Genomic DNA, 27,790 nt, shown 5'->3' with positions numbered 1-27,790 from the left:
CAGACGAGGTGACTCATGTTCCCAAAAGTTGCATCTCAAAAAGACGCGTCTCTCGCTCTCTCACTTTTCTCGCTCACTCTTTCATCGTCTCCATCTTCCTCCTGTCCTCGTCTATCTTTCCGTTTAGCTATAGTCGAAGGTCGTAACTCTCACGAGCCAACTCAGCTCGCACTTCAGAAAGAAATATCTCGAGTTCCAATCCAAATAGAAACAAGTGGCTCCGTCTATCATCTCGCTCGCAACTTCCAACATGTCTCCCATCAACCCAGAGCGTAGGTTGACACTTCATCTATATTTTCAGGTCATGGTGTGAACCGGTGGCTGAGACTGTCGTATTTGACAGCCCGTATCAACTCCAAATACCTCACTCAACATCGTGGTGAGGTGGTCCGATTGACTGCGAAAGTGATCAAGCTTTCCGGTGATACCGCTACCGTTGAAACCAGTGATGGAAATACTGTGAGTAGAAGCGTGTTTCCTCATAGTCCAATTTACTGACTTACTACCTAACCCGTAGCTCGGCGTCCATCTCTCACGAGTAAGCGTCATCTCCATTCTACCGTCGTCTTCGTCGACCGATACCAGATACTGATATGACGTATAGGACATGCACATTGGGGACGGATTCATAGAGATCATCGGTACCGTCAAGGACGACTTGAGTATCAAAGCTCATACCTATATCGAACTAGGCAGTCAACTCGGTATGCATCATGTTCTCTCCTTCTCCCACGCCTTAGCTGATCATCAACATATTCAGATATGAAAGCCGTCAATGCCGTCGTCGAATTCGCTCACAGCGGTAAAGGTCAAGGTGTGCTGGCTTAGAGCGAAGGGCGACGATGAAAGAGTTATATATGTATTTGTACTATTTGAGTGAGAAATACCCGTCATATGTGTGAAAGAAGAATGATACAATGTATACATGCATTAAATGCAATATGCCATAAGGAAAAACAGGACATCTCTTCTTCTTTTATATTCCTGCGTCCCGTCTCCACCACTCCACGTTGTAAATCCATTCACCCTTCAATCAATCTACAGTTTAAGCTGCGTTACGAAGGACTGTGGATGATGACACGGATATATGTCAGCTTCTGGTTTAGGCATTTCTGGATCTGTCAACTTACCGAGAATGACTGAATCGCCACGAAGGAACATTTTGCTAGGCAGAAGAGCAACAAGCGATCAGCTTAAGCAAATGTGAAGAGTCCTGGATGAAATACATGATGCACTCACGAGATGAATCTATCCTTATTCACTGGCTTCTTTCCCTTTCCTTTCGGTGTTTCCGTCCACATCTGAATGATCAATCACATCAGCACTTCATCCTCCATATATCTCTCATTCACCCATAAATTTCCTCATGTACGTTCAGTCGAACGTATTCTATCACTCACCTCTTTCACATTCTCCAAGACCATGTTACAATGCCTATCAAAAGCTTTCACTCTCGCCAGCAACTTCTTGTTATTTCGTAAAGAGATCAACACCTGCGACGAGTTTCGTACGGCCTGTTGTAAGACCGATAAAGGTCCTTGAGAGATCTCATACTCCTCTAATTCTTTTATTTGCGCTTCGTCCAACTCGGATTTGGGTACGTGGGCGTATTGACTGGATGGAAGGGTAAAAGCAAGGGGAAGAAAGCGAAGAAGTCAGTGTTGTGTTTTGATAGAACTATCGGAGCTAAGGTATGCTCACCTCATCTTTGCTACCTATATGGATTCTGGGTTGTTCGCGGCGTTTCAGGATGTGGTGTTGATGGATCCAATGCTGTGAGATGATTATATGATGATATTGAAGTATGAGGTGGAATATGTGAGTAACAATAATCGATTGCTGGTAAAGTGAAGTGAAGCAGTCTTAAGAATGCATGAAGCGTGGCGGCATTCTCCGGCAATTGGCTATGTGGCACTCCATCATTCCTGTAGTATTGTTGATGTGCTTGAACGAAATATAAAGTAAGATAGTTAATCCATGCATACATAAACATTGAAAGTGGATTGCAAATATATACAATGGATTGAGATGACACTACTTGATTATATACAATCATAAAAATGAGAAGGAGACGTGCACAAAATGCAAAATGATTTTAGGTATAGCAGGTGCGCGAGCTCGCATTATCGATCGACATTGGCTTTGGCAAAATTCCTTGCGGAGACTTTTGCCTCGAATAGCAAATCAAGTCTGGATTTTCTCATATCAGCGATGTTTCTCGTATGACAGACAGGAAAACTTTAGGCTCACTCATCGACAGTCCTATTCTTCGTCTCGGGGATATAGAGCCATGTCCAGATGGTACCAAGTAAACCTAATCCACCAAAGATATATCCCACTCTCCCTTTCAGATTCGCCTCATCGGGGTTGACCAAATACCTAAACTTGATTAGTCTAGGTTCGGAGAGTGCGGTACTCACGGTATGATGATATTCGCCAACATCCCACACAACGAATTGACGCAAATTCCTGTTCCAACTGTTTTGGATCGCAACTTGGCGGAACTGACTTCTGAGAAAATCACATATCCCAAAGGACCGATACTTCCTTGATAGACAAGTCCGAATATGAGAGTCTACAAGGGGTGTGAGCACGTTATATATCAGGGTATAGGTGACTCACAAAGACTGCCTCAGCCCATCTAGCCGCTTTGGTATCTGAGATCGAAGAAAAGCCTATGCCGAAATTGATAATGGTACAACCTACCATCCCTCCTAGGAATAATGTTCTTCGTCCCAGCCTGTTCACAGAATATAGAGCGGTCAAATTACCGAACACACCAATGGCGGTGACTCCCACACCCAATTTGAAGGAATCCGAGGTCGCAAAACCGGCAAGTTGAAAGAAATAGGTGCTGTAACCTAATACGAAGATGACACCTGAGATTTGTTGCAGGATGAAGACCATCAGAGCAACGATAGTTCGTCGACGATCACTGCCTCTGAAACATTGCACATAGGTGGCCTGAGCGGCATAATGATCTTCTAAAGCGATGGTTTCGTGAATTTGACGGAGACGTAAATCCAGATCCTTCATACCCAACACTTGTAGAACCAATCTTGCCTTTTCATCACGCTCCTTTCGCGCTAGATACCATGGTGATTCGGGAGCGAAAGGCAACCCAATCAAGAGGATGACAGGGAAGATCCATTGTAAAGCACTACGAGTTGATGTCAGACTCGAGTCTCGTCGATGAAAACTCACAATGGAATACGATAGGCATTCTTATCCTCTCTAGAACCCAATCCTTGGATGACGCAATTGGCGATGAATTGACCGACTACATATAAGCTAGCGCATTCTACCATATTTACTCACCGACAATCCACAGATTGACCAATCCTGTGGTTATTCCTCTGAGTACCACCGGAGAGACCTCGGCACAGTAAGCAGAAGCTGCTGAGAGGTACATGCCCAGGGCAAATCCGTTGATGAGCTTACCAACGAGGAGCATGGCGTTTTTGTGAGGGGGAGAGAAGAACTGGATGAAGACAGCGCCTATGGAGATGAAGGAAGCGACCGCAATGGAGCCTCGACGTCTATGAAGGCGTGTGGTATTAGTGATCATGAGGTAGATGGATAGACTGATACTCACCCGATTCTATCCGCGATCCAGCCAACGGCTATACCACCAAATATGCCACCCACTGATCCCACCGAGTTGAAAGCACTTTGCCATCTGGCTGGAACAACGTAATCGTTCTTGTAAAAATACCCAAAATCGCGACGGAAGCTTGGAGTCGACAGTAGACCACTACTGATCTGAACATCATACCCCCAAAGGACTGCGCCGATGCAAGAGAATCTAAAAGGTAAGTGTCAATTCTCACGGTATAGCAACTCACAAGCACCACATGAAAGCGCGATGATAATCTCTGATTGCTTGCAGTGGACTGATTGCTTTCTCTTCTGCTGCAGCCAACGCGAGTGTGTTGTCATTGATTTGAGGGGTTTCCATCCTGAGTCGCTCTACCATTTCAGTTTCGAGACAATAGCTTTTGCTAGGTGAGATTGACCGAGTCTCAGAGGCACCGCGAGGAGATAGGGGTATGTCGCTGGTGCTTGGATGAGCTGTGACCTGTTTGTTAAGCGAAGTGAATCACTCACGACATCGTTGCGAGAGTGAAAAACGTCGTAAGCCCCTATCGCTCTTTATACGATTTCTCAAGACTGTTCACCAATCATCGCCCCGATGGCTGCCGATGAAACAATGCTTGAAGATGAGTTGAAAGACGAAGGTGGTGACAAACAAGCTCGATTGAAGTGAAGAGCTGTGAACGGATGCGATGATGATAGGATGGAATGTTGAAAGGACAACTGGGGTCATCAGGGTATCAACCCGCGAATGAGACGGATCAAACATGGAAGCCCCGGGGGGAGTGGGCGATACGGCGGGATTGAGGCTGAGGATCAGGATCGAGATTAAGCATCTGGGTGGGCTTCCCAGGTGGTGGTTGTGTTGCGGACATTACCGCATTCCTGATCCCATCACATGGCGGTGAATCATCGCCATACAGAACGACGGCGGTGCCTGATCGCCTGTGTTTGTATAGTGGTAGATCATTCTCCGATCATCCAAAGGATGCATCTAGTTCAATGGAACAGTAAAGAACGTAGAGAAGATCAATGCATTCATGGCTATATACTTGAGCATGTTCATTATGTTCGTACTATCAACAAATGCAGATGTCCTTGTTCCAGTGCTGTGTAGGATGAGAAGCCAATCGAACCAATCTTTCTACTCAGCCGAGATATCCCTTCCAAATGTGTACATTCCTTCGATGACACTCAAGACTGAAAGGAATTGCATCAGCAGTTTTTGCCTGACAACTAGGTTAGCACCGCCCTATACTACCTTGACAAGCACTCACGAGTGAGATTGAGGACCCGTCGGGTCGCTCGAAGCGTCCATGAGATGGATTCCAACAAAGCGGACTATCACCAATCAGCTTCGGTGCGATACCATCCAAACGTACCTTTTTGCACCAGGGAAGGACCGTTGGTAGCCACGCATTCGACCGGAAGGCTGAGAGTCAGCACAGCTCGTTGCTCAGTGACACCCACCTGTTCAATCCATCCAAAAGCTCGCAAGCAATGTTCTCCGCGCTCTCTTCGGGTCCCATCGGACTTGGTAACATCGGGGTAAATAACGCCAGCTGTGCGAGCAGCGCTTGACGAGTCTGAAGGAGGACCAAGCGCACTACATGCTGTGTCACAAGGATGTTTCCCTGAAACGATTGACGTGAGCGGCAGTCGATTGAACGTCAGTTACTCACCTGCATCACCAGATAGCTGTTCAGAGCATGAGTTCTATCACCAGGTGTATCGCTAAAAAAGTCAACGAATCGAGCTAACAGTTTCGACTCCCAGTCAACTGCGGGGCTGTAAATCGGTAAATCAGCAAAATCTATGGGGTAAACTGCTAACAGACTCACCTGGCAGAGCGAGAATCATAAGCTTTGCGAAGCTTCAGAGGATCCGGCACCGTGAGATAGGTCTGTATCGTCCTGTGTCTCAGCACTTCGAGTTTCTGAAGATCAGCAAGAATTTCTTCCATCAGCCGAGGAGATTTCCTCCTTTGTATGAGAATGGCGTCGTTGAGAATCCTGAATAGGTTTGTGTTGACGTTGAAACCAGTGATCAAGGGCGTTGTTTCGGGTGGTTGCGGTAAGATGCCATCGCAGGTGATCATTTCGTCGTCAACTTCGGCGGGAAGAAGCAAGTCATGGGCATCTTCGAGAGGAAGGCAGATAGTTCGAGCTCGCTGCATATTAGCGATGTTCATTGTCGAGGACACTCACCAGGCAAGCTGTACTTTTGTCCGCTTGGAAGAGAAGCTATCCGTCAGAGCTACTATCATGAAGGCTCACTCACCCAATACATCCTTCGCCGCATCTCACATTCAACCAGATCGAGTCCTTCATAGCTCTACATATCAGCATACATCATGTCTACTTGCACTCACACTTTCCTCGTTCAGACGCAGAGCCAATGCCATTTGATTTGCTTGGGCTGTCACCACCACATGCGCGGTATTGTTTCCGAGGAAGAGATGAACAATACCTTCGCTATCTCGGCGATCAGCATGCAGTGTGAGCTCGATTAGACAGCTCTCACAGATATGCAATAACAACTAAACATCAGTCATGATCAACTCATTCAGACGACTCACCCATCGAGCACGTTATAGGGATCGGTTCATCCCACATATGTGCCATTTTGGCACGGGCCACCTTGATGCATTTCCTAGCTAGATCTTCGACCTCTTTCTTGTCGAGGTTGACAAGATTGCGTGGGACCTGTACCAACGTTGAGGCGATGACAGTCAAAGCCAAGGCGAAGAAGATTGGGTCGGTTCTGTCTCGGCGAGCAGTCAGGTCGGTTACGAATGTAGGTCGGTGTAGGCATGGGGTCAAAGGGTAAACCTGACAAGTCAGCACAAGTCGACATGAAGATGCACCTACATAGTCGAAGAACAGGTTGAGCACATTGTCAATGATCGGTCCTGAGACGACTTGGTCGATGCCCTCGGGCAATGTAATGACGGGGATCAAAGGCGAATGCAATTGAAGTCCGGTCGAGTAACCCGACCTTCGGTTGTCAGCTCCCTGCCCGCATTTACTCATACGCACGATGATGATAATTTTCGTTCAAAATCAGTACTCTCCAAATCTGAGAAGGCTGATGACCTTCTAGCAGTATCCGAGTCGATCAATCCAGAGCCATGGCTATAACCATGCACAGCGTCGGACACAGCACTTCGCAGAGATATTATCAGCATTCTGTTTTGATAGAGTGTGTTGAAAATCGACATGCCTGAGATCACTGCAATGTCAGCAACAATCATGCATATGTGTCCACTTACACTGGTGCTGGTCCTTTTCTCCTCACCGCTTTCACTCTGACACAATCGATAGCAAACCGCCTACATCTTGCACAAGGAAGCCTGGCAGCGTCCGGATGATCCGGAGGTACCAGAGGGGAAGGTTCACATCGTCGTCTTGACCAATCAGCTTGATTCAGCACCATTTCGAACTTACTTTCCTTTCCTACATGCCTCGCAACCTAAGGTGGGTCAGCGGAATTCAGGCCATAGCCGGTGAGATTCTGACGTACTCGTAAAACCAGCCAAAACAGAAGTCGATAGTTTCCCCTTTGCTTTCTTGTTGTTTTCTGCACTTGCACTACTGTCCTGTTCTGGACTAGCTCGGATAGGTCCAGTGGTGACAGCTCGTTGTTTCCCCTTGTTAATCGATCCCGACGGACTAGCCGAAGTTGGTGGTTCAGGCAGTGATAACCTCTTCCTCTTCTTCCCCTGATCACTCATTTCCGTATCTGAATTCCAATCTTGAACGATAGGTTGCGGTGAATTTGAAAGTATTCCATCGACATTGAGGTCGGTCATCTTTCGTTCGATATTATATATATATATATATGTTCCTGCATGTAACTTGCAACGTAATTCGGAAGATCAGGGATGTCTGAAATGTGTTGATATGAAATACGAGTAATGGTACAAAGTATGGATGGGATGAATTGTTTTAGTCACAGGAACCGGACGCGTGAAATTGCGGATATGTTAGCGGGATAAGCTTGGATATTAAGCTTTGGGAGATTAGATCCACGGCGGGGTGGGTATGCTGCATTGACCTGACGGAGGTGGAGGAGGAAGACCTGCAAGTGGATGCAGGGTGTGGAGGAGTTGTGGAGGGTCTGACGGAGTTGTTGGATCCGGATGGGGAGGGAATTTCGAGGAAGTTGGAAAAGCTGTGTGGACGGTGATCGAGTGTGAGAATTTGATGGTGAATGGATTGAATATGTAGCACAGCCTCGTTCGATGGGTTTTCTCAACGGACTTTGAATCTTATACGAAGAAGCTAGAGGGCAGAGTATAGGTCATGACGATCTGATTCATAAGAACAGTATCATTCCGAGTGAGTGACGGGCTGACGGAGTAAGAGAAGACTCACGATGAAGAGTGACCGCTGACCATGCGAGTCTGATGCTGTATGATCCGTGGTACTGGTACTGGAACCTACCCCGATCAGCAACAGCTCATTATGTTCCTTTGAATCTGTCAATGACGAGGGTTCATGCACAGCCCCTGGCGACGGAGAGATCCCATATGGGTCCAACATTCGGCGTCTCTCTCATGATCACTCACCACCGTTAAGGGATCTACAATAGTATCGTGACCCTGTTGGCAATACGTTATACGTACCTGTGCTAGTACTTGTTTTAATTTTTACCCTACATTCCTTCACTCGCTTCCGTCTGCCTATACATATGGTACATGATGCATCGTTTTATCAAACAAATCTACTGGATCAACTGCAGGCTATTACCTCATCTAGATGTACCCGGCATCATCATCCCTCTGACGGATGCACTGCCCAAACCGTTCATTCCATATCCAACCCCATTACTACTAGTTGAAGGCGTCCCAGGTGTGCCTGGACCGAAACTCTGACGAAGGTTGGATGGCCCTGGTCCGACCGCGGATCTCGGATAAGGCGCGGTATTTGCTGGATTCGCAGGTGGAGTTGACGCTGAGGTCGGTCGGTTGTTATAAATGGTGTTGCCTATCGAGGGAGAAGGAGAATGTGGTGGGTAAGAACTGCGAGATGGAGTCGAGCTAGGTCGATTATTGTCATTTGATCGTCCACCGACTGGAAGGGTATGAGGTGGTGGTGCAACGTACTGTGGAATGGGAGGCGGAGGCATGACCCCTAGCTTGATAGGTGGGGGGGCATGAGGCGACGAAAGCGGAGGATTGGTTGAGCCTCCCAAGGTCTGCCCAGCCATCGTTCGTGGTTTCACGGTGACGTTGTCATGAAGAGCTTGAGGGCGTCGAGGATTCAGTGTACCTCGAATCGAAGGAGAAGACACTGGAAGGAATCGCCGAGCCAGCTCATGCGCAAGACCGACTTTGGATGTTGATGCGGGAAGCATGTCGACGGGTGGACGGCTGCCAATGAGCTTGGCAAGGGACGAGAGTAGTTCCTCGGCTAAATCATGAGATCAGCAAAGAAGTCAAGCTAGGAATAGACGTTGACCCACCAACATGCTGCTCTCTCTCCGTTACAGCAGAAGCACCCTTTCTGATCCTCACTTCCTGCCAAGTTTGCAACTCCTCTATCAGTTCGATATTCTCCGCCAACACATCGTCGATCGTTTCCTTCTCCTTTCCTTTGTTGGTTTCCAAATTACCGTAGTATCCACCTTCATCGATGTTTTTGGATCGCCTCAAAGCTCTTCTAGCCCATTCCCTATGCCTTGCACGTTCATGCATTCCTTCCAACGTGGACCAATAGCCTTGTCCTCCTGTAGCGTGATAGGAATCAGAAGTGGGACCGAAAGAAGGTGTAAACGCAACCGAAGTGACTGGAGGGATTGTCACTGATTATCAGCAATGTCTTGGGATGACAATGACTCACCTCCTCTGGGCACACTACCAAAACCACCAAAACCTCGTTGTGCTCTTCTCTCCTTCCATCTGTTCATTTTCAGACTTGCTCGTCGGATGAGCGAATCAGACAAGGTAGGCGAGTTATGTGAGGCATCTCCGCCGAGAGTCGATTGCAGAGATATCGCGTTGGCATTGGCTAAAGATCAGCGATATGTCATTGCAGTATGAGACTTACCAAAACTATCCCCTTTTGCTGCCAGACTTTCCAGCAGATCTCCATCCTTTCCTTTCCTCTTCTGGACCTCTCTGCTGTCGACAGCTGAAGTGAACCATTCTCCCGCCTGAGGTGTTTTCTGGGTGAGAGCCCATCTCTCTATAGAAACGCCACCATGACCTCCTTTTGGCTCGATCTCAAGAAGGAGAGAATGCATCGAGGCACAAAAGTTGTAGATGATATGAGGCGGGAAATGAGAGGGCAGAGGGGGTACTGGCAAGTGGAACTGAGCTCTTGCTGGTACTGGATTGGGGTATTGGCACGGGACAAGCAGGTTTTCCGAGAAGAGGTGTATTGTGTCCTGACCATTAGCTAATTTCGAGCAATAGGTCAACTCACCACTAGCTGGTCCCATGTAAGCGAAGGCTGCTTCAAAACATAGCCCAGAGTGTTCTCTTCCTTTTGAGCGAAAGACGGCGGGAGCCAAAGAGCTAATATGTTGTTGAGAGGTGGTGGAAGATTTACAGACATTCTACGGAAACAAGTTAGCAAGGAACCTGACACTCAGAGACTCACTGAGCGATGACCACTGAAAGACTTTCTCTTATTTCTTTCTTCAGAGCTCCATCAACTGGATGCTCCTCTTTGACATCTTTGGGTTTCTCGGTGATCAGGTTGATCTTGAGAGACAGCTTCTGCCTCTTCGAGTCATGGTCAACATCTCCGTTGATTTTCTCCGGAGATGCAGAGGCGAGTTTGGGCAGGCTGGCAGGAGAGGGAAGGACGACTTTGAGGGGCGATCCAGGAGATGACCGTCGTTTCCGTTTGCTTCCAGGGGTGTCTAGTAATACATGGTCAGTACATGTCTACACTGGGAAAAGCCGACATACCCGCTTCCTTGTTGGCAGACCTAGTCGACCTGGGAGGCATGGTTGGTGCAATTTCCTTTGTGGGATGCTGATGGGGGATGTTGGACGGCGGTATTGATAAGTTTCGTAATGTTCGAGTGAGGAGTTATACGCGCAGATACGAGTAGGATAAACAAATGTGATACCCAACACTTTGACGCGTTGATGCTGTATGGTGCGATTGACCTTGTTCACCTGTTTCGTACTGTTCGTACTCTTCGACGTGCCGATGAGGGTGATCGTTCACTGAGCGTGCTTAGCGAATGGTTGGCAGATATGATGCAGCGCCTGACAAACGATGCAGTGGATGGTGGTCTGCTAAAAGAGGGCATGCATGATGAACAGAGCAGGGTATCCATCTATCTATATCCATTGTTATACTGTTGCTGTACGGGGAGTCACATTCAGCTGGAGTCTTTAAAGATGCCCCTCATTTATTCAGAAAAAAACCAAGTCACTGACCGACTCCATGCTCTGTTCTCTATCCTCTGACCTTTAGCATCTATCTATCCTCTGACAATTCATCCATCATATGCACACACTCGGATCAGTACAAATCGATATTGCGTAAACCACCTACACAGCATATTCTGCAATGTCAGCGACGAAAGGAAAGGTGGGTGATCTCCAGTTGCTGCGTTCTCTAACTGACATCGCCTTCACAGACCGCTCTCGCTCTTACTCGGGTCTGGCATCACACGAATGCTCAGGATAGGGTTCTTGGTAATCTTGCAAGCAGGATAGCGTGGGTGTTGATGGGGAAGCACAAGCCAACGTATGATCCAGCCGGTGAGTACAATCTTCGAGGTGCATGCCAGTTCATTAGCTAATGGCATGATAAATATCTATATAGTCGACGCAGGAGATTATGTTGTCGTTTCGAACGCATCAAATGTCCATCTGACAGGGAAGAAGGGTACCGATAAAGTCTATTACTCACATACCGGGTACATGGGAGGATTAAAAGCTGTCCCAATAACGAGGATGAGAGAGAGGAGACCAGAAGAGGTGAGCGATACGGTTCTGGTCCCATTTAAGCTAGAATTTCCCTGACAACTCTCGTCTCCGATGTGATAGATCATACGGCGAGCAGTATCAGGAATGTTACCGAAGAACACTTTTCGGGATCGACGTCTGGAACGTCTAAAGATTTTCGCGGGACCTGCACCAGAGGTCTACGTCAACAATTCCTTGACGACATGGAGGGATCAGGTAGGATCGAATATATCACAATCAGGACCAGCAGGAGGGCAAACTTCACAGACTAGCGCATAAACGTCATGCATGTATGTTTAGATAAACAGGAAGTTTCACGGTCTATTTTCAGCATGTTGCCTGGTTACGATTGTTCGAAGATAATCTGAAACAGTAATTGCGCATTGATCTGCATAATATCTTCACGACTGGTCAAGTTAACGAACTTACAGGAAGAGTGATACGCTGATTTCCAAAGGTGTTGTTTTTAACATTCCCTCACTTCTCGCTACTGATCAATCATACCAACGATCCACAACAAAGTGACAATGTCTACAGGCAACACAACTTGCAAAGGCGAATCGATGACATGGGCCGTGAACGATCGAGGAGAAACGCCTTGTGAGTCCGATCCTTCGAGGCGTATGACTGACACCAATGCTTCACAGGCAAGGTATACGAGGACATGATCAATCTATGCCAGAACTTTGAGATGTTTGATACTCAGCTACCGCCGACTGTGTTCACTTGCACTACTAGCAATCCCAACAGCTGCTGCTGCTCCAGCGTTGCCTTTGCCTTGTTTCAGGCTTGTATGTTGTAAGTGCCGTGTAACTGCATGAGTGTCTAGTCTGACAGAGTTGATAGGTGTCAATGGTGAATGAATCTCTTCCAAGTGCAGCGACTCATGCTAAGAAGTTTTAGGGGTGTGACTTCGTTACCTCGTACTCAGAACTTCTCTTCCTGGTTAGACGGTTGCGACAACCCTCGGATAGGCAGGTAAGTAGGTATGGCTCTCGATCGTCGTCGCTCTTTCTGCTCACACACTCTACCAAACAGTCTTCCGGACAACGTTGCCAGGAATAGGAGTGTGTCAATCCCGCAATGGGCATTTGTCTCACCGCGGAAATCTGATGAGGCTTGGTGAGTGACTTATGTCAAGGCGGATCTGAGCTAATGCTCTTGTAGGAATATCACTCTCGCTTTGGCCATCGCGACTTCTCTCCAGCCCTCCTCGTCAGTCTTTTCAGGTACTCGGCCTTCGACGACTGCACGACTTGCCAGCAGTGAAAGTGGTGGTAGTAGCAGGAGCGGCACCCAGAATAGAACCTCGTTTCTTCCAGTAGCGACTAGTCGAACATCCAGCAATGTCACAAGTATCATGTCATCTGCAAGTATCACTACGTCGATGGATTCTCCTCCTCAACCTGTTCAGACATACAGTGAGGTTGAAGAGGTGATGAATGGAGCGAGAAAAGGAGGACAGACCACAGGTGCTGTCGTAAGTGACGATCTAGTCTACATCGATGGGAAGCTAAATATGAACAATATACAGGTCGGTGCCCTGGGAGGAACAGTATTGATTTCCATTATTCTAGTCTACTTGCACAAACAGAAGAGGCAAGTCGAAGCTTAAATTCCAAGCTGACATTCAGCTCATCGCGCAGTTCCAATATCTGACATGTATCTCCGATTATATCTGATGCATTAATATTATATCACATCGAGGGGATAGCAAAGCAAGCGTATGCAAATCATAAAGACGGGTTCTTCATACCCATTGATCTATTATTACACAACTAAAATATATTGAGCTTTGTGCTTCTAGTATGGTACCAAGATGAAAAGGGAAAAAGGAAAGAGACACCAATTTGTCTACCAGAAATCATCATATAGCATTACCGACATCTTTCATCTCTTCCGTCGGTGATGGACCACTATTCCTATTGTTAGCGAGAATCACTTGGAATAATCGCATTTGAGACTTACGTTGAAGAATGCCTCAGCGGCGTAGACTGTCTCACTGTATTCGACCTTATGTCGAGACTGTCTGACCTCCCATCCGGTTGGGCATTCGCTTTCAGCCCTCGTCCACCGACATTAGCCATACCGCCTCCGTCCAGTATCTGCCCTTCCACATCCAGTCCGGTCTTACTGACTAACCCAGTCCTATCGCTGGGCGTACCGGGGCGAGAGAGCTCAGCCATTTTTGCGGAAAGATGAGAAGATACCGCTGTCGCGGTCGTACCATTCGATACGGTTTGATTGGCCGCGCTTGCACTTGTTCCAGCTGGGTGATAGTATGACCGACGTTGTGTTTTCGTGTAATCGAAGACCTTGAAGCTAAAGGCGGGTTTAGCGAGTGGAAAGGATGGTCGGCAATGACTTACTGCTCCTCCATCATTCGCATTTCCGGTGTCATCATCTCCAAATCCTGTCCTTCCTTTCGCTTCCTCGCCTTGAGAGGATTCTCCTCCAATAGCAATTCCTCTAGTTCGTGGGTGGCATCAAAGTTTGCGCGTTTGGACTAGCAAAACACAGGTCAGCGCCGAAAGAGCAAATGACATATTACTAACGTCTGGCTCAAATGGCGGTACCACTTCTTTCTTGTACAGCTGATCCCAGTTGATATTCCTGAACCAAGCATGACCCTTGATGTCTTCGAAACCTCCTCCTCCTGGACGGTATCCTAATCGTTTATTCGGATCTCGATCAAGGAGCTGAGAGTAGAAAGATCAGCGAGTCACCGTGACATGGTACAACAACGCTTACCGATTTTATAGCATGCATACCATCTGATGAGCATTTGCCTGGAGCATCATCCGGCCACAGAAGATGTTCATTCAGTATTGAATTGGTAAGAGCTGTATTGGTTCTTCCTCGGAACGGTCGTCTGCCGAACAATAGCTCGTACCTGCAGGGAAGTCAGCTTGGGTACAGATGGGCCATCGGGATCACTCACGCTAATATACCCAACGACCAGAAATCCACCGGAGCAGAATATCCTCGTTTCGTCAGGACCTCGGGAGCTACAAGGATGTCAGCCTTCATCATCATGTCCATATAGTAATATAGTACGCACCCATATAAGCCATACTTCCTGCCACCCCTGTTAACAAACGTCGTTCTGAGAAGTGCACTGCAATGTTAAAATCGGTGATATGTGCGTGTCCCTTCTCATCTAGCAGTATATTATCGGGTTTCAAGTCTCTGTAGAGAGTGTCAGCTGTTGAACTTAGGTGTAGGCATATTACTCACCTATGCACGATCCTCTTCGAGTGTAGATAATCTGTTGCCATCGCTATCTCCGCTACATAGAACCGGACCACTTCTTCGCTCATCGCTCCAGCTCGATCCAAGTGGACTGGCGAAAATGTAGGTTAGACATTGCTCTTCCTTCTCACTCAACAATTCAACAACACTCACACCTTAGATCTCCGCCCAGCATCAGATCCAGAACAAAGAAGCAGTTCTCATCGTCCTGGAATGCGTATCTCAGGTTCACGACGAAGGGGTGATCAATCTAGCTGTCAACATTGTTCGGCATTTGCCCACACTCACTTCCTCTAACAGCCTCCTCTCCTGTATTATATTGGCGACAGCCTTCATCTTTACACATTTGGCCTTGTTGATGTACTTGAGGGCATAAAGGGTTTTCGAGTGTTTATGCTGGACCACTCGGACCTATCAAAACTGTCAACTTGGTCCTTGAAAGAAAGACATCTCTACTCACTTTACCAAAAGCACCCTTCCCCACGCTTCTCAACAGGTAGAAGTGGAATAGGTTTACTTCGCCCTCGAAGTCGATTGCCTGGAAAGTAAGGTGAGTCTCGTCATTCCAAGAGAATCAAAGTTGAACAGCACGGACCTCTGGTTTGCAGCAGGCTGCACCCATCTTGACAACTGAGCCTAGCCTTCAAGGCTATCCGATTGAAACAGACAAGGAAACCCGGCTGATGTAGATGATGGCAGAGTTGATAGGTTGCAGAGCCGAGCAGATATAGGCCAGTCGAAGGGATAGAGTTGTTGATCAGAAGGACCGATAATGATAAGGCAAATTGATGAAAGTGATGGGTTGAATGATAAGGCTGCAGAACAGATCATGTACAAGTCAAGAATTTAGCGTACAACTGGGAAGAAGAACACAGTACGAGGAACGATTTGAGCTTTTTGTTCTTCTTCACAGAAGTGGCAACTATGCAACTATGCAACTATGCGAGATCCCAGATCCAAGTGAAAAGGTGAGAAGATGAAAAAGGGGAAAGGGAAGGGTAGCTAAAAGGCGACCAAACCACCTAACAACACCTAACACTCTGACACCCAACCAACACACATGTACAATCTCACACACGGTACACCTCCTTTCCAACAACAAGAAAATCACTGACTCACCAATGTAACAAGCCACAACTTCCAAGCTAGCACAGTCCTCTACTCTGCGTCAAGAGTTGATGTTGTCTTGTCAATGGGTACGGGAGATAGGTCGGATCGAGGACGTGTTTAGGTTGATTTAGGATGTGCGACTAGCAGCTGATCGTCAAGGTATGCACGTCGGTCTGATTGGCCAGGTGGATCGCATGAATGTCTCGTTGGGTCACTGCTAGAGGGAGAGTACAACAGCTTTGTTAGATGGTAAGTTACACGATGTATGTGTATGGATATGAAACATGGACAATAGAGAGGTGGAAAGAAAGCCCCTAAACCGGAAAATCAAGGCACCGACCACACCACACACCGACACAAACAAATCCCACTCCCACTCCCACTCCCACTCCCACTCCCCTTGCCACTCCCCCACTCACCTATCGTATCGCTCCCTCCTCGTATATATATCTCAACCAGTGGTACTGGTATGCGTTGTTCTCCTTGTTCGTCCTCCAATGTTCATGTTCTCGCCGGTCACAGTCACAGTGACTCAACGGTTCACCCTCATGTCCATCATCATCATCGCCAGTCTCCGCTTTGCTCAGGGACGCCCCAAGCCATTTCCTGTCTCTCGTCAATCATCCCAAAGTTTAATTTCCTTTTCTCCTCATTGGGTAATACAGTATGCCATGCACTCATACTGGACGAAATCAACAGTAAGTACAATTCATGCATGTCATCCCGTCTATACTCTTGTATCAACCGATACATATACATACCTATTCAAGCAATGCAGCTATCTGTTGGGCAGCTTTTCGACATTCTTCCTCGGTACCAACGGTGACTCTCAGACACCCTTCGCACCCACGCTCAGATCCTCGGAATCTGACCACCACCCCTCTCGACTCCGCCATGGTCTTGTATACCTCTACAGCTTTCTTGTTACTGGGTTTCCCATCTTCATCGAGAATCTCACAAAGTACAAAGTTGGCGTGATTGCCTCCAAGGATTCTACCAACACCTTTAATCTCTGATAAAGCATTGACCAAAGCCTTTCTGTTCTGATTCAGGGTCGCAACGGCGAGCGACATCGTAGCGATACCTTCGATAGAGAGAGCAGATAGTGCGAGAGAAGCGGTAGGAAGGGAAACGTTGTAGGGTGCTTTGGTATTCGTGAGGATTTGAATCAATGGGGGAGGAGCGAGGAGATATCCAAGTCTAAAAATTAGCCAGCTCTTGATATATCGTCAACTCACCTGATAGCCGCAAGTCCGAAACTTTTACTCAATGTCTGGGTGACACAGACATTTGCATATTCATTGACCAAGCTGGCGGCACTGTTGTTCTCGGGAGCGAAGTCGATATAAGCTTCGTCGACCACTACCACACCTTTGAATAAGGGGTTCTCAAGAACTCGTTTGATCACGTCGAGCGGGATGAGAGTACCGGTAGGGTTACCAGGCGAGCAGATGAAGAGCATCTTGAGATCGGGGTTCGCTTTGAATGCATCGTTCATCTAACAACCACAGTCAGCCATTATCCATAACCGATCCTCAGACTCACGGCTTTCTCGTCAAGCTGGAATGCTCCATCCTCGGTGATCAAGGGTACCTCCAACACCCCCACATCGTTCACGTTGGCAGTGACCTTGTACATTCCGTATGTAGGCGGACAGGTCATGACTCGGTCTTTCCCGGGTACACACAAGACCCTGTAGAGCATATCTATCACTTCATCACTGCCCACGCCGAGAAAGACCCATTCTTCATTCGGTACACCTCTGAACTTGGCGATGGACCGTTTCAGATCATCGTGAGTGGGTGAGGGATATCTGTTTAGACTTGCGACTTCTTCGTCCGAAAGCAAAGAAAGAGTCTGAGCAGCGATTGGTCCAGGATCGGTGTTTTTGGCGAGAGAAGGGAGAGATGGACCAATAGCATTTTCATTGGCGTCTAAGAGAACTCCAGCAGAGTAATCGTCTCGGGCGCACCTATATGGCTGGAGAGCTAGGATATTGGGTCGGATGAGAGGTTCAAGGGAGAAGTGAGCTGGGTTTGAGGGACCAGGGGATTTGAGACCGAGGATGGGCATTTTGGGGAGTCGCAGATCGCTGGAGAATGAGGTGAGAGAAGGCTGGTAGCGGAGAGATCGTGAATCAGATCAGATCAGAGAGAAGGCAAGATCAAATAGACAGGATGGGATATATGTGGGATGGAAGGGTGTAGTGGTGAACTGGGATGAGTCGAAATTGCAGACAACATATGAGAGTGGTGACTCAAATCAGGAGGAATGCCACGTGGCTCATCTCGACTCAGGTATCTCTAATCCAGACAAATTCAAACCTGCCGATGCTTATAGCTTAGTCAACAGCACATTCCATATGGTCGAATGTATGCATATTATGTACAGATTACGTTTCCCATATCGACGATCATGCCAAGACACCCACTTGCGAACTGTTCCCACCGATACTTCCTATGATCTCCTTGCCCTCCCAGAACCTAGGCAGCTCGTTGCCAGGTATGAAGTGTCGTTCGACCTTATCTTTTGTGATCACACACATTCTTATACATCCACCAGATGACCCATCTCGAGACATGGCGAGTGCGAGAGCTACGTGAGGAAGGCATAGGCACAGATTGATCAGTAATCAGACAATCGTCATAGGCAAAACATGAGCAAAAAGTTCGGGAAGATGAACAGCACTTACTGTTCTTCACAAACTCGACGGTCTCTTGTTCATTCCATCCTTCCCTGTATGTCGCATCGCAGTATCCGTATACATAGGTCGAACCAGAACCTGCAATATATTTTGTCAATGGGCATTACTGCACGGTTCTGAAAAGCCTCGACTCACCTCCTATAGCCCATGGCTGTTGGAACATTCCTCCTCCTAATGGAATATTGTACACTGAACCTCCTGCCTCCTTATCCCATCCTGCAACGATGATTCCAGCGGAGAGCTGATCCTTGTTGTCGTAACACATCTTTTCGAATAAAGCAGCAGCTGTGGATACTGTTGGCGGTGCACCATACACCGAGGTATATACTTGAGCATGTTGATGTACCACATCAGCGACAGCCTGTGTGTCGGCTGCTGATCCGGATCGACAGCAGTAGATTCGGTCATGGATATGAGTGAGCTTGTCGGTGACTCGGTTCGCCTACGGATATGAAATGACCATCAGCACGATTACATATACACATATATACATACGTGCGAGTGATCACATGATACTGACGATGTATGCACCTGTCGTCGTCCTACTATCGGCACCTATGACCACACCTCCGTCGAATTGTACTGCCATGATGGAAGTCTGTCGAGAAGGACAAGGGTGAGCAAGCGGTCGCAATAACAGAGACAATCAAGACAACTTACACCCAAGTTGACCTCGCCATTCTTGAGACGAGAGATATCGACTGAGTTGATGTTTGTCATGCTTGTGTGTAGACTGTGGGATTACAGAATGCTAGGTATGTGAACAGATGATGAATATGAGTAGAAGAGGATTGTGATATCTATGATCTTGCTCGCTGACACTTGCGTTGGTGACGCGTTGGTCGAGACTGGAGCAGCACGTGTCCACCACATGGTCACCACATGAGATCGGTGTTTCAGGTGAGTGGCAGTCATGTTTGTTATATATGGTATGAGAGTAACTGGTGATGAATTGCTTCATACGTTTCAAGCGTACCTCTCTCTTTGTCTAACTAAGATACTAAGATTGGTATCAATTACAACCATTGACAGACAAGCACAAACACCATCACACACCATACCTAGTCAAGATTCTCAACGTCGTCTATCCAATTCGTGAATAATTCCCCCGTCTCAGCGAACCACCATCAATATATTCAATATTGGGCGCGTCATACCAAATTCAACCTAGACGACTGCTCACCAACTCTCTAGGAGGCTGGTCTAGCCCTGCAGTGATGCCTCTCTGAATTGAAAGACTTGCATACCCATCATCATCAACTTGCTAATACAACTGTCAAAGCACACACCCACGTACTTCCACGTGCAACTGCTGTTCCAAGCTTACGCACGCCAGATCAACAACCCTCGTTACATTCCCTGTATTCCCACTCTCACACCATGCCCAACGTTCTTTCTCCTTCATCGAAATCGTACGCCCCTCTGGCGGACGAAGTCAACCCATCCTTCGGCAACATGGCTCCTGCTCCAGTGGTTACACGGAACGGGACCATAGTCTATGGCAAACGTTCATTGTCGACACTCAGTACATCCTCAGGCGAGTCGGAAGATTTAGAAAGGGGAGGTAGGCAGCTACAAAGCCAATCAGAGGAAACTCTCTCACCCAGCGCAAACCGAAAAGGGAAGGGGAGAGCCATAGATGATGAGATGGGAGATGTTGGAGAGGTACATAGAACAATATCTGCCAAAGGCAAAGAGAGAGCTTGGGATGTGGAACAAGGACCTAGGGAATTGCACGATCAGCAAGCATCAGAAGGGGCATATCCACCTATGAACGAGGTTGAAGAAGAGGAACGTAGAATACAACAGGTGAGTCATAATCCAAGTCATTCTTGAATCACCGCTCATCACCGCGCAGAATCTTGCTCGTTTTGCTGCCAAGGACATGGCTCGTCGAAGAGCCGCTCGAGAGTCTCGACAACTCCCCCCGAACGCTGGTCCTTCATCACCGAGATCGTCATCTTCCACAACTTCCTTCTCCCGTCGGCCTTTCTCAGTGCTCAGCACCAAGCCAAATCGAAACAGTATTATGGGTATGATGGAAGGAATATGGCCGGGCTCGCCCAAGAAGGATGAGGGTTGGAATGAGGGAGAGGTGAGTGGAGTGGATCAAAGACTATATTTCATTGCTTAATACGACTACAATAGCTCCCCATGACACATTCCCCTGTTGCTCAGAATCAACCATATCCAAATCCTTACGACACCCAACCCTCTTTCTCCCCCGTGCCTAAAATGGTCGTTTCGCCAACCTCTCCTAAACACCCTTCACCATTCGCTGACCCACCACCGCCCGCACCCATCGCTGGGTCTTCTTCGAATCATCGCCGTCCCTCACTTGTCTCCGCCACAAGTACCGGGTCAGCTCCATCGCCCCTTACTTCACCTACAGATGGGCCAGGGTTCGCTTATGGTGGACCGACTTGGAGAGGTGGTCAGGCCGTTCAACAACAGGAGGAAGAAAATCGCAAACCCGACAAATGGTGGCATGCCCTTTGTGCATGGGGATCTGACCTCGATGGAGGATATGACGCGAACCAACAGGGAGGGCAAGTCGGTAGAACAAATCCATTTGAATAATGAACTCATGAACTGAACGGTCCGAAATGTCGATTTGTATATAGCATTTTATAGTTCCTTGCAACGTTTTCATGAAACTATTACAACTGTTTTAATACAACATAGGATGTCACCTCTTTGATCGACAATGCTAACATGATCACTCCAATGGGCAACCAGAGAGCCAGTATTACCTTCTCAGCCTTTGACTTGTCTCGGTACATTGGTCTATTGAACAGTATCGACACGAAGTTTTGCAAGCGCGAGCGAGCGAGCTTGTCTTGTAACAGATCTTGCGGGGGCAGTGACTGTTCCACCTTCCGCTGATGGCGCATCGCCGAGCCCGGTACGAAAGTACCATGAAGGCTGTAGGTAATGGTAAGCTTGATCTGAGAAAGGTTTGACACTCACCCATACGGAACACGCTGTGGCAATTTGATTCTGGCAACTACTGCTGACATACCCTGCGACAACCGACGGGCATCGATCACCCAAAGCTCCGAACCCGCATCGCCATCGCTCGAAGGAGTCCCATCAGGAAGTAGATGTGATTCATCGTAGACTGATAGGATCGTCAGTAAGCTGGATGATAAATAGTCCTATACTCACCGTAAGTGAATAGAAAACCATCATCTTCCTTCCTCCCATTATACCTAGGAACAAACCTTGGCTCCTGCGCATACCACCCCGCAGGCATGGCAAATATCTCTATGGGCCCCGATACACCATCTTGCCAGTCTTTGAGAATCTCCGCTGATGATCTTGGATCCACTGGCTCCATCGATTTGCCGACCCCCCGGCAGCGACCCCGCTCTATAAGCTCGAGCACATCGAGCTTAGCGATGCAATCGACTTTCGCAGCGCCCCCTAGAGGCTCATCAAATAAACCTGATCGCATGGTACATCCATACACGTATCTTGCCGGACTCATGCCAAGTAACGGAGGCAGAGTGGGAAATTCAAAGGGTATAGCACTGAGTGGGAACGTATGGATAATCTTCCCAGAACCTGTCATGTCAAACCGATAATATTGTAGTCGGACCACATCGCCTGCTCCGAACTTCTTTTCCACAGCTGGGATGTCGATAGCTCCAGCTGCGTAGACGAGTTTGGCCGAGCGAAATCGACAACCGAGCATGTTGACCGCTTGAAGACACCCATTTCCGTCGTATTCGTCCCATGCATTCGCAGTGTGGAAGATTAGGCTTGGCTCAGGATCCCGAAATCGGATTAGATGCTGTGGCTGAAGCCGCGGAAATATGACAAATTCAGATGGCAGCGTACGGTCAAAGTGTATCAGTGGAACGGGCGGGCGAGAGAAAAGGTTGTGGGGAGATAGCGTTAAGGGTAGGTTGAGCAGAATCGTATGAGTTCTGGTTGCAGCGAAGTCGTGCATCCTGTTGAATCTTTTAGCGAATGGGTCTCGAGTTGAATTACTGCACTCACATCTTTGCACGCCCGACGTCTATCCCTTCCTTCCAAATGACATGACGGCCTGTCCGGTCTATCACAGAATACCTCACGTGCGGAGCATCAAACATCTGCGTCGAGTACAGCAGAAGTGATCCATCCAAGGGGTCTACTCGAGGATGAGCCGTCATCCAATCCTACAGATTTGTCAGCTCGATAACGCAGCTTCAATGAGTTACTCACCTCCTGTACCCTGCTTAAGCCAAAACGTTTCCACCATTCCCATCGACCTCGTCTCTCTGCGAGGCTCTCTCCAGTGAAAGGATCTTTGAGTCTGTCCCATCCGATGGTTTGCAGACTTGGCAATTGCACTTCGAGTGGAGGGCCTGATTCGCATGTAGCTAATAAACGTTGATCGGGATCATTTGACAACATTTCTGACGCTCCAAGGACATGCTCAACCTGATCCTCTTCCAGCTCATCTAATCCTAGCCCACGCCCCCACCAGATGACGCTGGTGTTAGCCACGCTGAGAACCCCCATGCGTGCTCGAAGCGCGATGAGAAAAGCCTGAAGAATGGCCACTACGATCCGATGGAGAGATGATAGTGGTGATATGAGTAAGGCGATAGAAGGAAGGGGTGATCGCAGTAGAAGGAGTGTCATCGTTAAGAGCGGAGTAGCAAGGTGCCGGTTGGTGTACGACGGCCGGCCTTGACCATCGAAGAAGACGCCATGCAACATGCCATCGCCATCGAACCTGTGAATATCGTCTTAGCCCGCTCACTGAGCGAAGGTGCTCACCAATGATAGTGCCTGCCTTGCTCTGGTGGATACACTGGGTTGCCACCGTTGCGGATGTACTGTCCACCGAACAGTTCTTGCGGTACCTGGCCATGTACGACCTGACAAGGATGGGAGACATACTCCTGGGTGACGGGCGCAAAGTTACCTCTTAGGAAAGGATGAACCTCTGAGGAATGAGACGGCGTTGACATGAGTACGGATGTCGTGTCATCGGCATTAGCACCAGCACCTGTCGGTGTACTTGAGTCTTCAGCGACAGGCAGGCGGGTCACAATGATGGAACAGTTGATGATCAAGATGTTGAATTGAATCCGATCGTCATCGGTGCCTGAGAGAATAAAGTAGTACGCACGTGCCCATGCTTTTGCTACGTCACTGAAGTCGACGGAATCAATTTACTAATGAATTAGTTAGTATACATTTATTTAGCTTGGCATTGCGAGTGCGAGTAGGGTACAGCTCTTGTTATCCTTTGCTTGCTCCCCCCTTTGTTTGTCTCAATCTTACCATTCCATCCTATATCACATAGGCCATACATCGCCCACACATCAGCAATCCTCCCCCCTCATCTCTCTCAGGATGCCGACTCAAGAGACTACCCCTCTACTGGGCTCGAATCACGCTCACGATGATTCCTCTCATCGTATCCCCTTCGACCCCATAAAGTCGTCAAGGTATCTTCTCTTCGGCTCATGGCTCAACATCCTCATCGTATTCGTTCCCTTGTCAATCATTGGTCAGTTCTGAAGAATGCATTGTCGGGCTAGGCTATTCTGACGTTGACTCGATTCCTCAGCCGACCTTCTCCACTGGAGTGCTGCCGCTCGATTCGCTACTTCCTTCTTAGCCATCGTGCCGCTTGCAAAGGTAAGACTCGCATCAGAGGGCAATGCGTCTTGCTAATGGCTTCAAAAGCTCCTCGGTGACAGTACTGAACAACTCTCTATGAAGCTTGGTCAGACTCTGGGTGGTTTGCTTAACGCTACGTGAGTGAATCCCACATGGACCATTTTAGCTAAGCATCACGCAGTTTCGGTAATGCCGTCGAATTGATCGTTGCCATCGCGGCCCTTGCCCAAAGTGAGTATTCATTCGCAAACCCTTTCGCAGCGACTTGCTGATCAACCTCGCAGATGAACTCCGATTGGTGCAAACCTCCCTGCTCGGTAGTGTGTTGTCCAACGTACTCTTGGTTCTGGGCATGAGCTTCTTTGCGTGAGTTGACCGTCTGTTAAATCGCAGCTGATGACCCGTTTAGCTCTGGTTTCTTCTTTCACGAGTCCACCTTCCAAGTGACTGCCGCCCAAGCAAGCTCTTCTCTCCTGACCTTGGCTTGTATCACGCTCATTCTACCTGCTGCATGTAAGCCATTTGACCATCAACCTCGTCATCCACGCTGATATACCTCAGACCACGCTTCGAATACCGAGGGAGTGGAATCGACTCTCAAGCTTTTACTCGAAGACGGTGCTCCAGATCCTCCGGACGCATCGCTTCGAGGTCTTCTTATCTTGTCAAGAGGTACTTCCATCATTCTTCTCGCGACTTATCTCGGCTATCTCTATTTCCAGCTTCGTACGCACGCCCAGCTCTTCGAGGCCGAGCAAGCCGAAGATGAAGAGGCTGAAGTTGCGTCCATGGATCAATGGAGCGCTGGTGTATGGCTGGTCATCATCACCGTTATAACCGCTTTCTGCGCCGATATATTGGTCGGAAGTATTGACGAAACTGCTGAGCAATGGCACATTCCCAAAAGGTGAGCTCATTCCCAGATGAAAAACGCTGATGCGACAGATTTATCGGTCTTATCCTGCTTCCACTTGTCGGCAACGCCGCTGAGCATGTCACTTCCGTGTGGATGGCCTGCAAGGGTAAGATGGAATTGACTATCGGTGTAAGCGTTGGGTCCAGTATCCAAATCGCTGCTGGTATGATACCCTTGCTTGTGATCATAGCCTGGCCCCTTCACAAGAACTTGACACTATTCTTTGTACGTCCCTTTGTACGATGATCTTGTTTGCGGTCCTGATCAAACTTTGCAGGCGAACTTCGAGACCATTGTGTTGTTCGTCTCCGTCATGCTCGTAAACCTTTTACTGCAAGATGGTGAGTGTTCTTTCGTGAGCTCAGGAAGTTGTGCATCCTGACAATGATGCGTCAGGTCGATCCAACTATATGGAGGGTGTCATGTGTAAGTCTTCCCCCAATGCTCGCGCGACATGGATCTCAGCGGCTGATCTCACCCACAGTGATGTCCCTATACCTGGTCATTGCCCTGAGCTACCTTGTATAAGTCTCCTGGGTGATTCAATCTTCTGCCTCTTCACGTAAAGAACGATTCGGGAAATGTTTCTGCTCACCGTTCAGTACACGCATCGAACGTAGTCGCCGTCTTTCAGAGAACAAAAAAATGTTTAGTGATGCATCATATACTGCAATGTGCGCACAAGCTTCTCGGTGCAACTGTGGATTTGTTGACATGGAAGAGAGGGAAACTACAGTACGGGATGTCCGCCTGGTACCCCTTAAAGCATGCAGCATGCAGGATAGTATAATCGATGGCAGGCAATTCGATGACGATGGGGCAGAAGCTGTCAGAATAAGTGATCTATCGCTCTACGTACAATACTCAGTGAGGGTTTCTTTTTGTCGGAATAAGTGATCTATCGCTATACGTATAGATTCTCAGTGAGGGTTTCTATAGGGGTCAGATACTCAGTAAGGGTTTCTATAGGGGTCAGAGTGAGCGTGGCGGAGCCTCACTCAAACTGTATATAGTGGTCGATATGTTTCATGTTTGATAGCAACCCCTAGTTGAAGGTCAGTGCGTTACGCACTGGGACGTGGCTTCACTTGGTATTCATTATATAGTTGTCCGTCACTCTGATACTTTCCTTTCTTTTCTCTTCTTTCTTCACACATCGGTTTATCATATACATAGTTATATACGTATATGCACCTCATATATCTCAACAGGTTATGAGCCTTGATTGCTATATCTACTAGTTGATACGGATACATCAACTACGGCTTCAACACAACAGCTATACTAGGTCTACAGTATCAGCTCGGCACTCATCACTTGCTGTGTATCAGTACACAGCACAGACTATCTACTTCCACGTATACATCCATCCACTTCACTCCTCTCACACTGTCGACACACTCTTCGGGAAACCCACCACTGCAAGCTAAAGTGACTGGTACTGCTTCTACTAGTGGTGAAAGAATCTGGTCCAACCCAGTGACAAGTCCCTGCGCTTCATAAGCATCAAGCAAACTTGTCCAGCCCAAGCTGAGTACTACAGTTTCCTCTTTCACATACAACACTGATCATCATGGAGGACACATCGGATGGAGGAACTCGGTATAGGGTGATACTGCTGGAAGGCTCGGAGAACTATGCTGCTTGGTCCCTCTCGGTTCAAACTTGTCTTGCCATGAAAAGTCTTCAGGTCTATACTCGGTTAAAACAGCTTCTGATTTCCCTCGTCCACTGCCCTCGACAAAGCCACTAAAACTTGCTATCATCATTCAATCACTCTGACTGTTACAGCTGGTCTTTCTGCAACTGCAGACCTCTTTAACCCTGACCCGAAGCTCTTTGGAATGAACTCAAGAATTCTTACTCGGCTGTTGTTGGTGCTCGCGTGCTCAACTCATTCAACAACTGTGGAACAACCCTACTGCTGAAGGTGATGACTGTATGAAGAAGATGTCAGAAGTTATATCGGCTCATACTCAGATAATGGCTGCTGGTGATTGGAATCAAGACAACATGCTGGCTTACGCCATGACATTCGCTCTACCGAATCTTGGGATCTATTCAAACAAAATCTATGGTTGAGGGACAATCTCACTTCTGCCAGTGTACAAGCCGCAAGCAGAATGTTTGAGAAGGAATACAACTGCATCGGCCAATAGAGCTACTGGTCAAAGGTCAATCAACGGTCAACAGGGTAACAACAACAACAACAACGGTCAAAATGGTCAAAGAAGGAATGGACTGAGAAATGGTGTAGTCTTCATCGCACCTCAACACACAATACGGTAGATTGTCGACTCAGAAATGTTCAAAAGGAAAATCTGGTCAAGGTCATGTGTCTAAGGAAGTCAAAGCTGAAGAATTAGATGGAGAAATGAAACTCGCTATGTCAAACCGGACTCTCAATTTTGACGTAGATGAAGATGGTGATGCTCGTATGTTCCATGTCTATGCTCCCACTTCGGCTGGTTCCGACTCCTTCATCATTGATTCCGGTGCGTCCCATCACATGGTTGGTCCCAATGTCAAACTGTCAAACGTCACGACTACCATGGTGAAAGGTGTCAAGATTGGAAATGGTGCTCGACTTCTTACCGCTGGTCAAGGTACTCTCACTCTCGGCAAACTCACTCTCTATAACGTCCTTGTGGTTCCT

At 47.9% G+C, this 27,790-nt stretch overlaps 13 protein-coding genes across 13 annotated transcripts; 5 read left to right on the top strand and 8 right to left on the bottom strand.

The window, feature by feature from the left end:
- Positions 1-250: 250 nt before the first annotated feature.
- V865_008257 (uncharacterized protein) lies at positions 251-828 on the top strand (the record flags this gene model as incomplete). Its single annotated transcript, XM_066231994.1, has 5 exons — positions 251-272; positions 344-459; positions 518-538; positions 605-704; positions 761-828. The coding sequence occupies 5 exons, from the start codon at positions 251-253 to the stop codon at positions 826-828; spliced, it is 327 nt and encodes a 108-aa protein (XP_066088091.1).
- A 217-nt stretch (positions 829-1,045) lies between these two features.
- Positions 1,046-1,706, bottom strand: V865_008256 (small nuclear ribonucleoprotein Sm D2; the record flags this gene model as incomplete). Its single annotated transcript, XM_066231993.1, has 5 exons — positions 1,046-1,065; positions 1,131-1,165; positions 1,240-1,301; positions 1,401-1,614; positions 1,702-1,706. 5 exons carry the CDS (start codon positions 1,704-1,706, stop codon positions 1,046-1,048), a joined length of 336 nt encoding a protein of 111 aa, XP_066088090.1.
- A 417-nt stretch (positions 1,707-2,123) lies between these two features.
- V865_008255 (uncharacterized protein) lies at positions 2,124-3,958 on the bottom strand (the record flags this gene model as incomplete). Its single annotated transcript, XM_066231992.1, has 8 exons — positions 2,124-2,190; positions 2,251-2,384; positions 2,510-2,575; positions 2,623-3,160; positions 3,205-3,247; positions 3,319-3,539; positions 3,596-3,757; positions 3,846-3,958. The coding sequence occupies 8 exons, from the start codon at positions 3,956-3,958 to the stop codon at positions 2,124-2,126; spliced, it is 1,344 nt and encodes a 447-aa protein (XP_066088089.1).
- A 980-nt stretch (positions 3,959-4,938) lies between these two features.
- V865_008254 (uncharacterized protein) lies at positions 4,939-7,405 on the bottom strand (the record flags this gene model as incomplete). The annotated part of the gene is made up of 10 exons (XM_066231991.1): positions 4,939-5,064; positions 5,202-5,228; positions 5,277-5,382; positions 5,436-5,764; positions 5,875-5,918; positions 5,968-6,072; positions 6,173-6,357; positions 6,633-6,758; positions 6,866-7,049; positions 7,117-7,405. 10 exons carry the CDS (start codon positions 7,403-7,405, stop codon positions 4,939-4,941), a joined length of 1,521 nt encoding a protein of 506 aa, XP_066088088.1.
- A 941-nt stretch (positions 7,406-8,346) lies between these two features.
- On the bottom strand, positions 8,347-10,553 carry V865_008253 (uncharacterized protein; the record flags this gene model as incomplete). The annotated part of the gene is made up of 7 exons (XM_066231990.1): positions 8,347-9,008; positions 9,061-9,384; positions 9,438-9,605; positions 9,672-9,750; positions 10,023-10,155; positions 10,200-10,464; positions 10,514-10,553. The coding sequence occupies 7 exons, from the start codon at positions 10,551-10,553 to the stop codon at positions 8,347-8,349; spliced, it is 1,671 nt and encodes a 556-aa protein (XP_066088087.1).
- A 573-nt stretch (positions 10,554-11,126) lies between these two features.
- Positions 11,127-11,806, top strand: V865_008252 (ribosomal protein L13; the record flags this gene model as incomplete). The annotated part of the gene is made up of 4 exons (XM_066231989.1): positions 11,127-11,147; positions 11,197-11,320; positions 11,385-11,539; positions 11,609-11,806. 4 exons carry the CDS (start codon positions 11,127-11,129, stop codon positions 11,804-11,806), a joined length of 498 nt encoding a protein of 165 aa, XP_066088086.1.
- Positions 11,807-12,054: 248 nt separating this feature from the next.
- On the top strand, positions 12,055-13,142 carry V865_008251 (uncharacterized protein; the record flags this gene model as incomplete). The annotated part of the gene is made up of 6 exons (XM_066231988.1): positions 12,055-12,127; positions 12,175-12,325; positions 12,431-12,505; positions 12,566-12,649; positions 12,695-13,007; positions 13,062-13,142. 6 exons carry the CDS (start codon positions 12,055-12,057, stop codon positions 13,140-13,142), a joined length of 777 nt encoding a protein of 258 aa, XP_066088085.1.
- Positions 13,143-13,394: 252 nt separating this feature from the next.
- V865_008250 (uncharacterized protein) lies at positions 13,395-15,401 on the bottom strand (the record flags this gene model as incomplete). Its single annotated transcript, XM_066231987.1, has 12 exons — positions 13,395-13,449; positions 13,496-13,849; positions 13,897-14,033; positions 14,083-14,226; positions 14,279-14,420; positions 14,469-14,535; positions 14,589-14,716; positions 14,765-14,870; positions 14,933-14,987; positions 15,068-15,190; positions 15,240-15,317; positions 15,375-15,401. The coding sequence occupies 12 exons, from the start codon at positions 15,399-15,401 to the stop codon at positions 13,395-13,397; spliced, it is 1,416 nt and encodes a 471-aa protein (XP_066088084.1).
- A 1,249-nt stretch (positions 15,402-16,650) lies between these two features.
- V865_008249 (uncharacterized protein) lies at positions 16,651-17,962 on the bottom strand (the record flags this gene model as incomplete). The annotated part of the gene is made up of 3 exons (XM_066231986.1): positions 16,651-16,927; positions 17,128-17,387; positions 17,435-17,962. The coding sequence occupies 3 exons, from the start codon at positions 17,960-17,962 to the stop codon at positions 16,651-16,653; spliced, it is 1,065 nt and encodes a 354-aa protein (XP_066088083.1).
- A 340-nt stretch (positions 17,963-18,302) lies between these two features.
- On the bottom strand, positions 18,303-19,313 carry V865_008248 (uncharacterized protein; the record flags this gene model as incomplete). Its single annotated transcript, XM_066231985.1, has 5 exons — positions 18,303-18,484; positions 18,582-18,671; positions 18,729-19,035; positions 19,114-19,191; positions 19,254-19,313. 5 exons carry the CDS (start codon positions 19,311-19,313, stop codon positions 18,303-18,305), a joined length of 717 nt encoding a protein of 238 aa, XP_066088082.1.
- Positions 19,314-19,973: 660 nt separating this feature from the next.
- V865_008247 (uncharacterized protein) lies at positions 19,974-21,173 on the top strand (the record flags this gene model as incomplete). Its single annotated transcript, XM_066231984.1, has 3 exons — positions 19,974-20,402; positions 20,452-20,688; positions 20,742-21,173. The coding sequence occupies 3 exons, from the start codon at positions 19,974-19,976 to the stop codon at positions 21,171-21,173; spliced, it is 1,098 nt and encodes a 365-aa protein (XP_066088081.1).
- Positions 21,174-21,253: 80 nt separating this feature from the next.
- Positions 21,254-23,560, bottom strand: V865_008246 (uncharacterized protein; the record flags this gene model as incomplete). Its single annotated transcript, XM_066231983.1, has 6 exons — positions 21,254-21,518; positions 21,564-21,714; positions 21,762-22,549; positions 22,599-22,759; positions 22,806-23,322; positions 23,367-23,560. 6 exons carry the CDS (start codon positions 23,558-23,560, stop codon positions 21,254-21,256), a joined length of 2,076 nt encoding a protein of 691 aa, XP_066088080.1.
- Positions 23,561-23,948: 388 nt separating this feature from the next.
- V865_008245 (calcium/proton exchanger) lies at positions 23,949-25,662 on the top strand (the record flags this gene model as incomplete). The annotated part of the gene is made up of 11 exons (XM_066231982.1): positions 23,949-24,105; positions 24,166-24,236; positions 24,285-24,355; positions 24,400-24,449; positions 24,503-24,584; positions 24,628-24,731; positions 24,780-25,125; positions 25,281-25,359; positions 25,412-25,475; positions 25,531-25,560; positions 25,619-25,662. 11 exons carry the CDS (start codon positions 23,949-23,951, stop codon positions 25,660-25,662), a joined length of 1,098 nt encoding a protein of 365 aa, XP_066088079.1.
- Positions 25,663-27,790: the final 2,128 nt, after the last annotated feature.

Source organism: Kwoniella europaea, chromosome 3, assembly GCF_036810445.1.
Source record: "Kwoniella europaea PYCC6329 chromosome 3, complete sequence".
Taxonomy (NCBI): domain Eukaryota; kingdom Fungi; phylum Basidiomycota; class Tremellomycetes; order Tremellales; family Cryptococcaceae; genus Kwoniella; species Kwoniella europaea.
The sequence above is the reverse complement of the archived record's forward strand: the minus strand, read 5'-3'. Positions and strand labels throughout refer to the sequence as shown.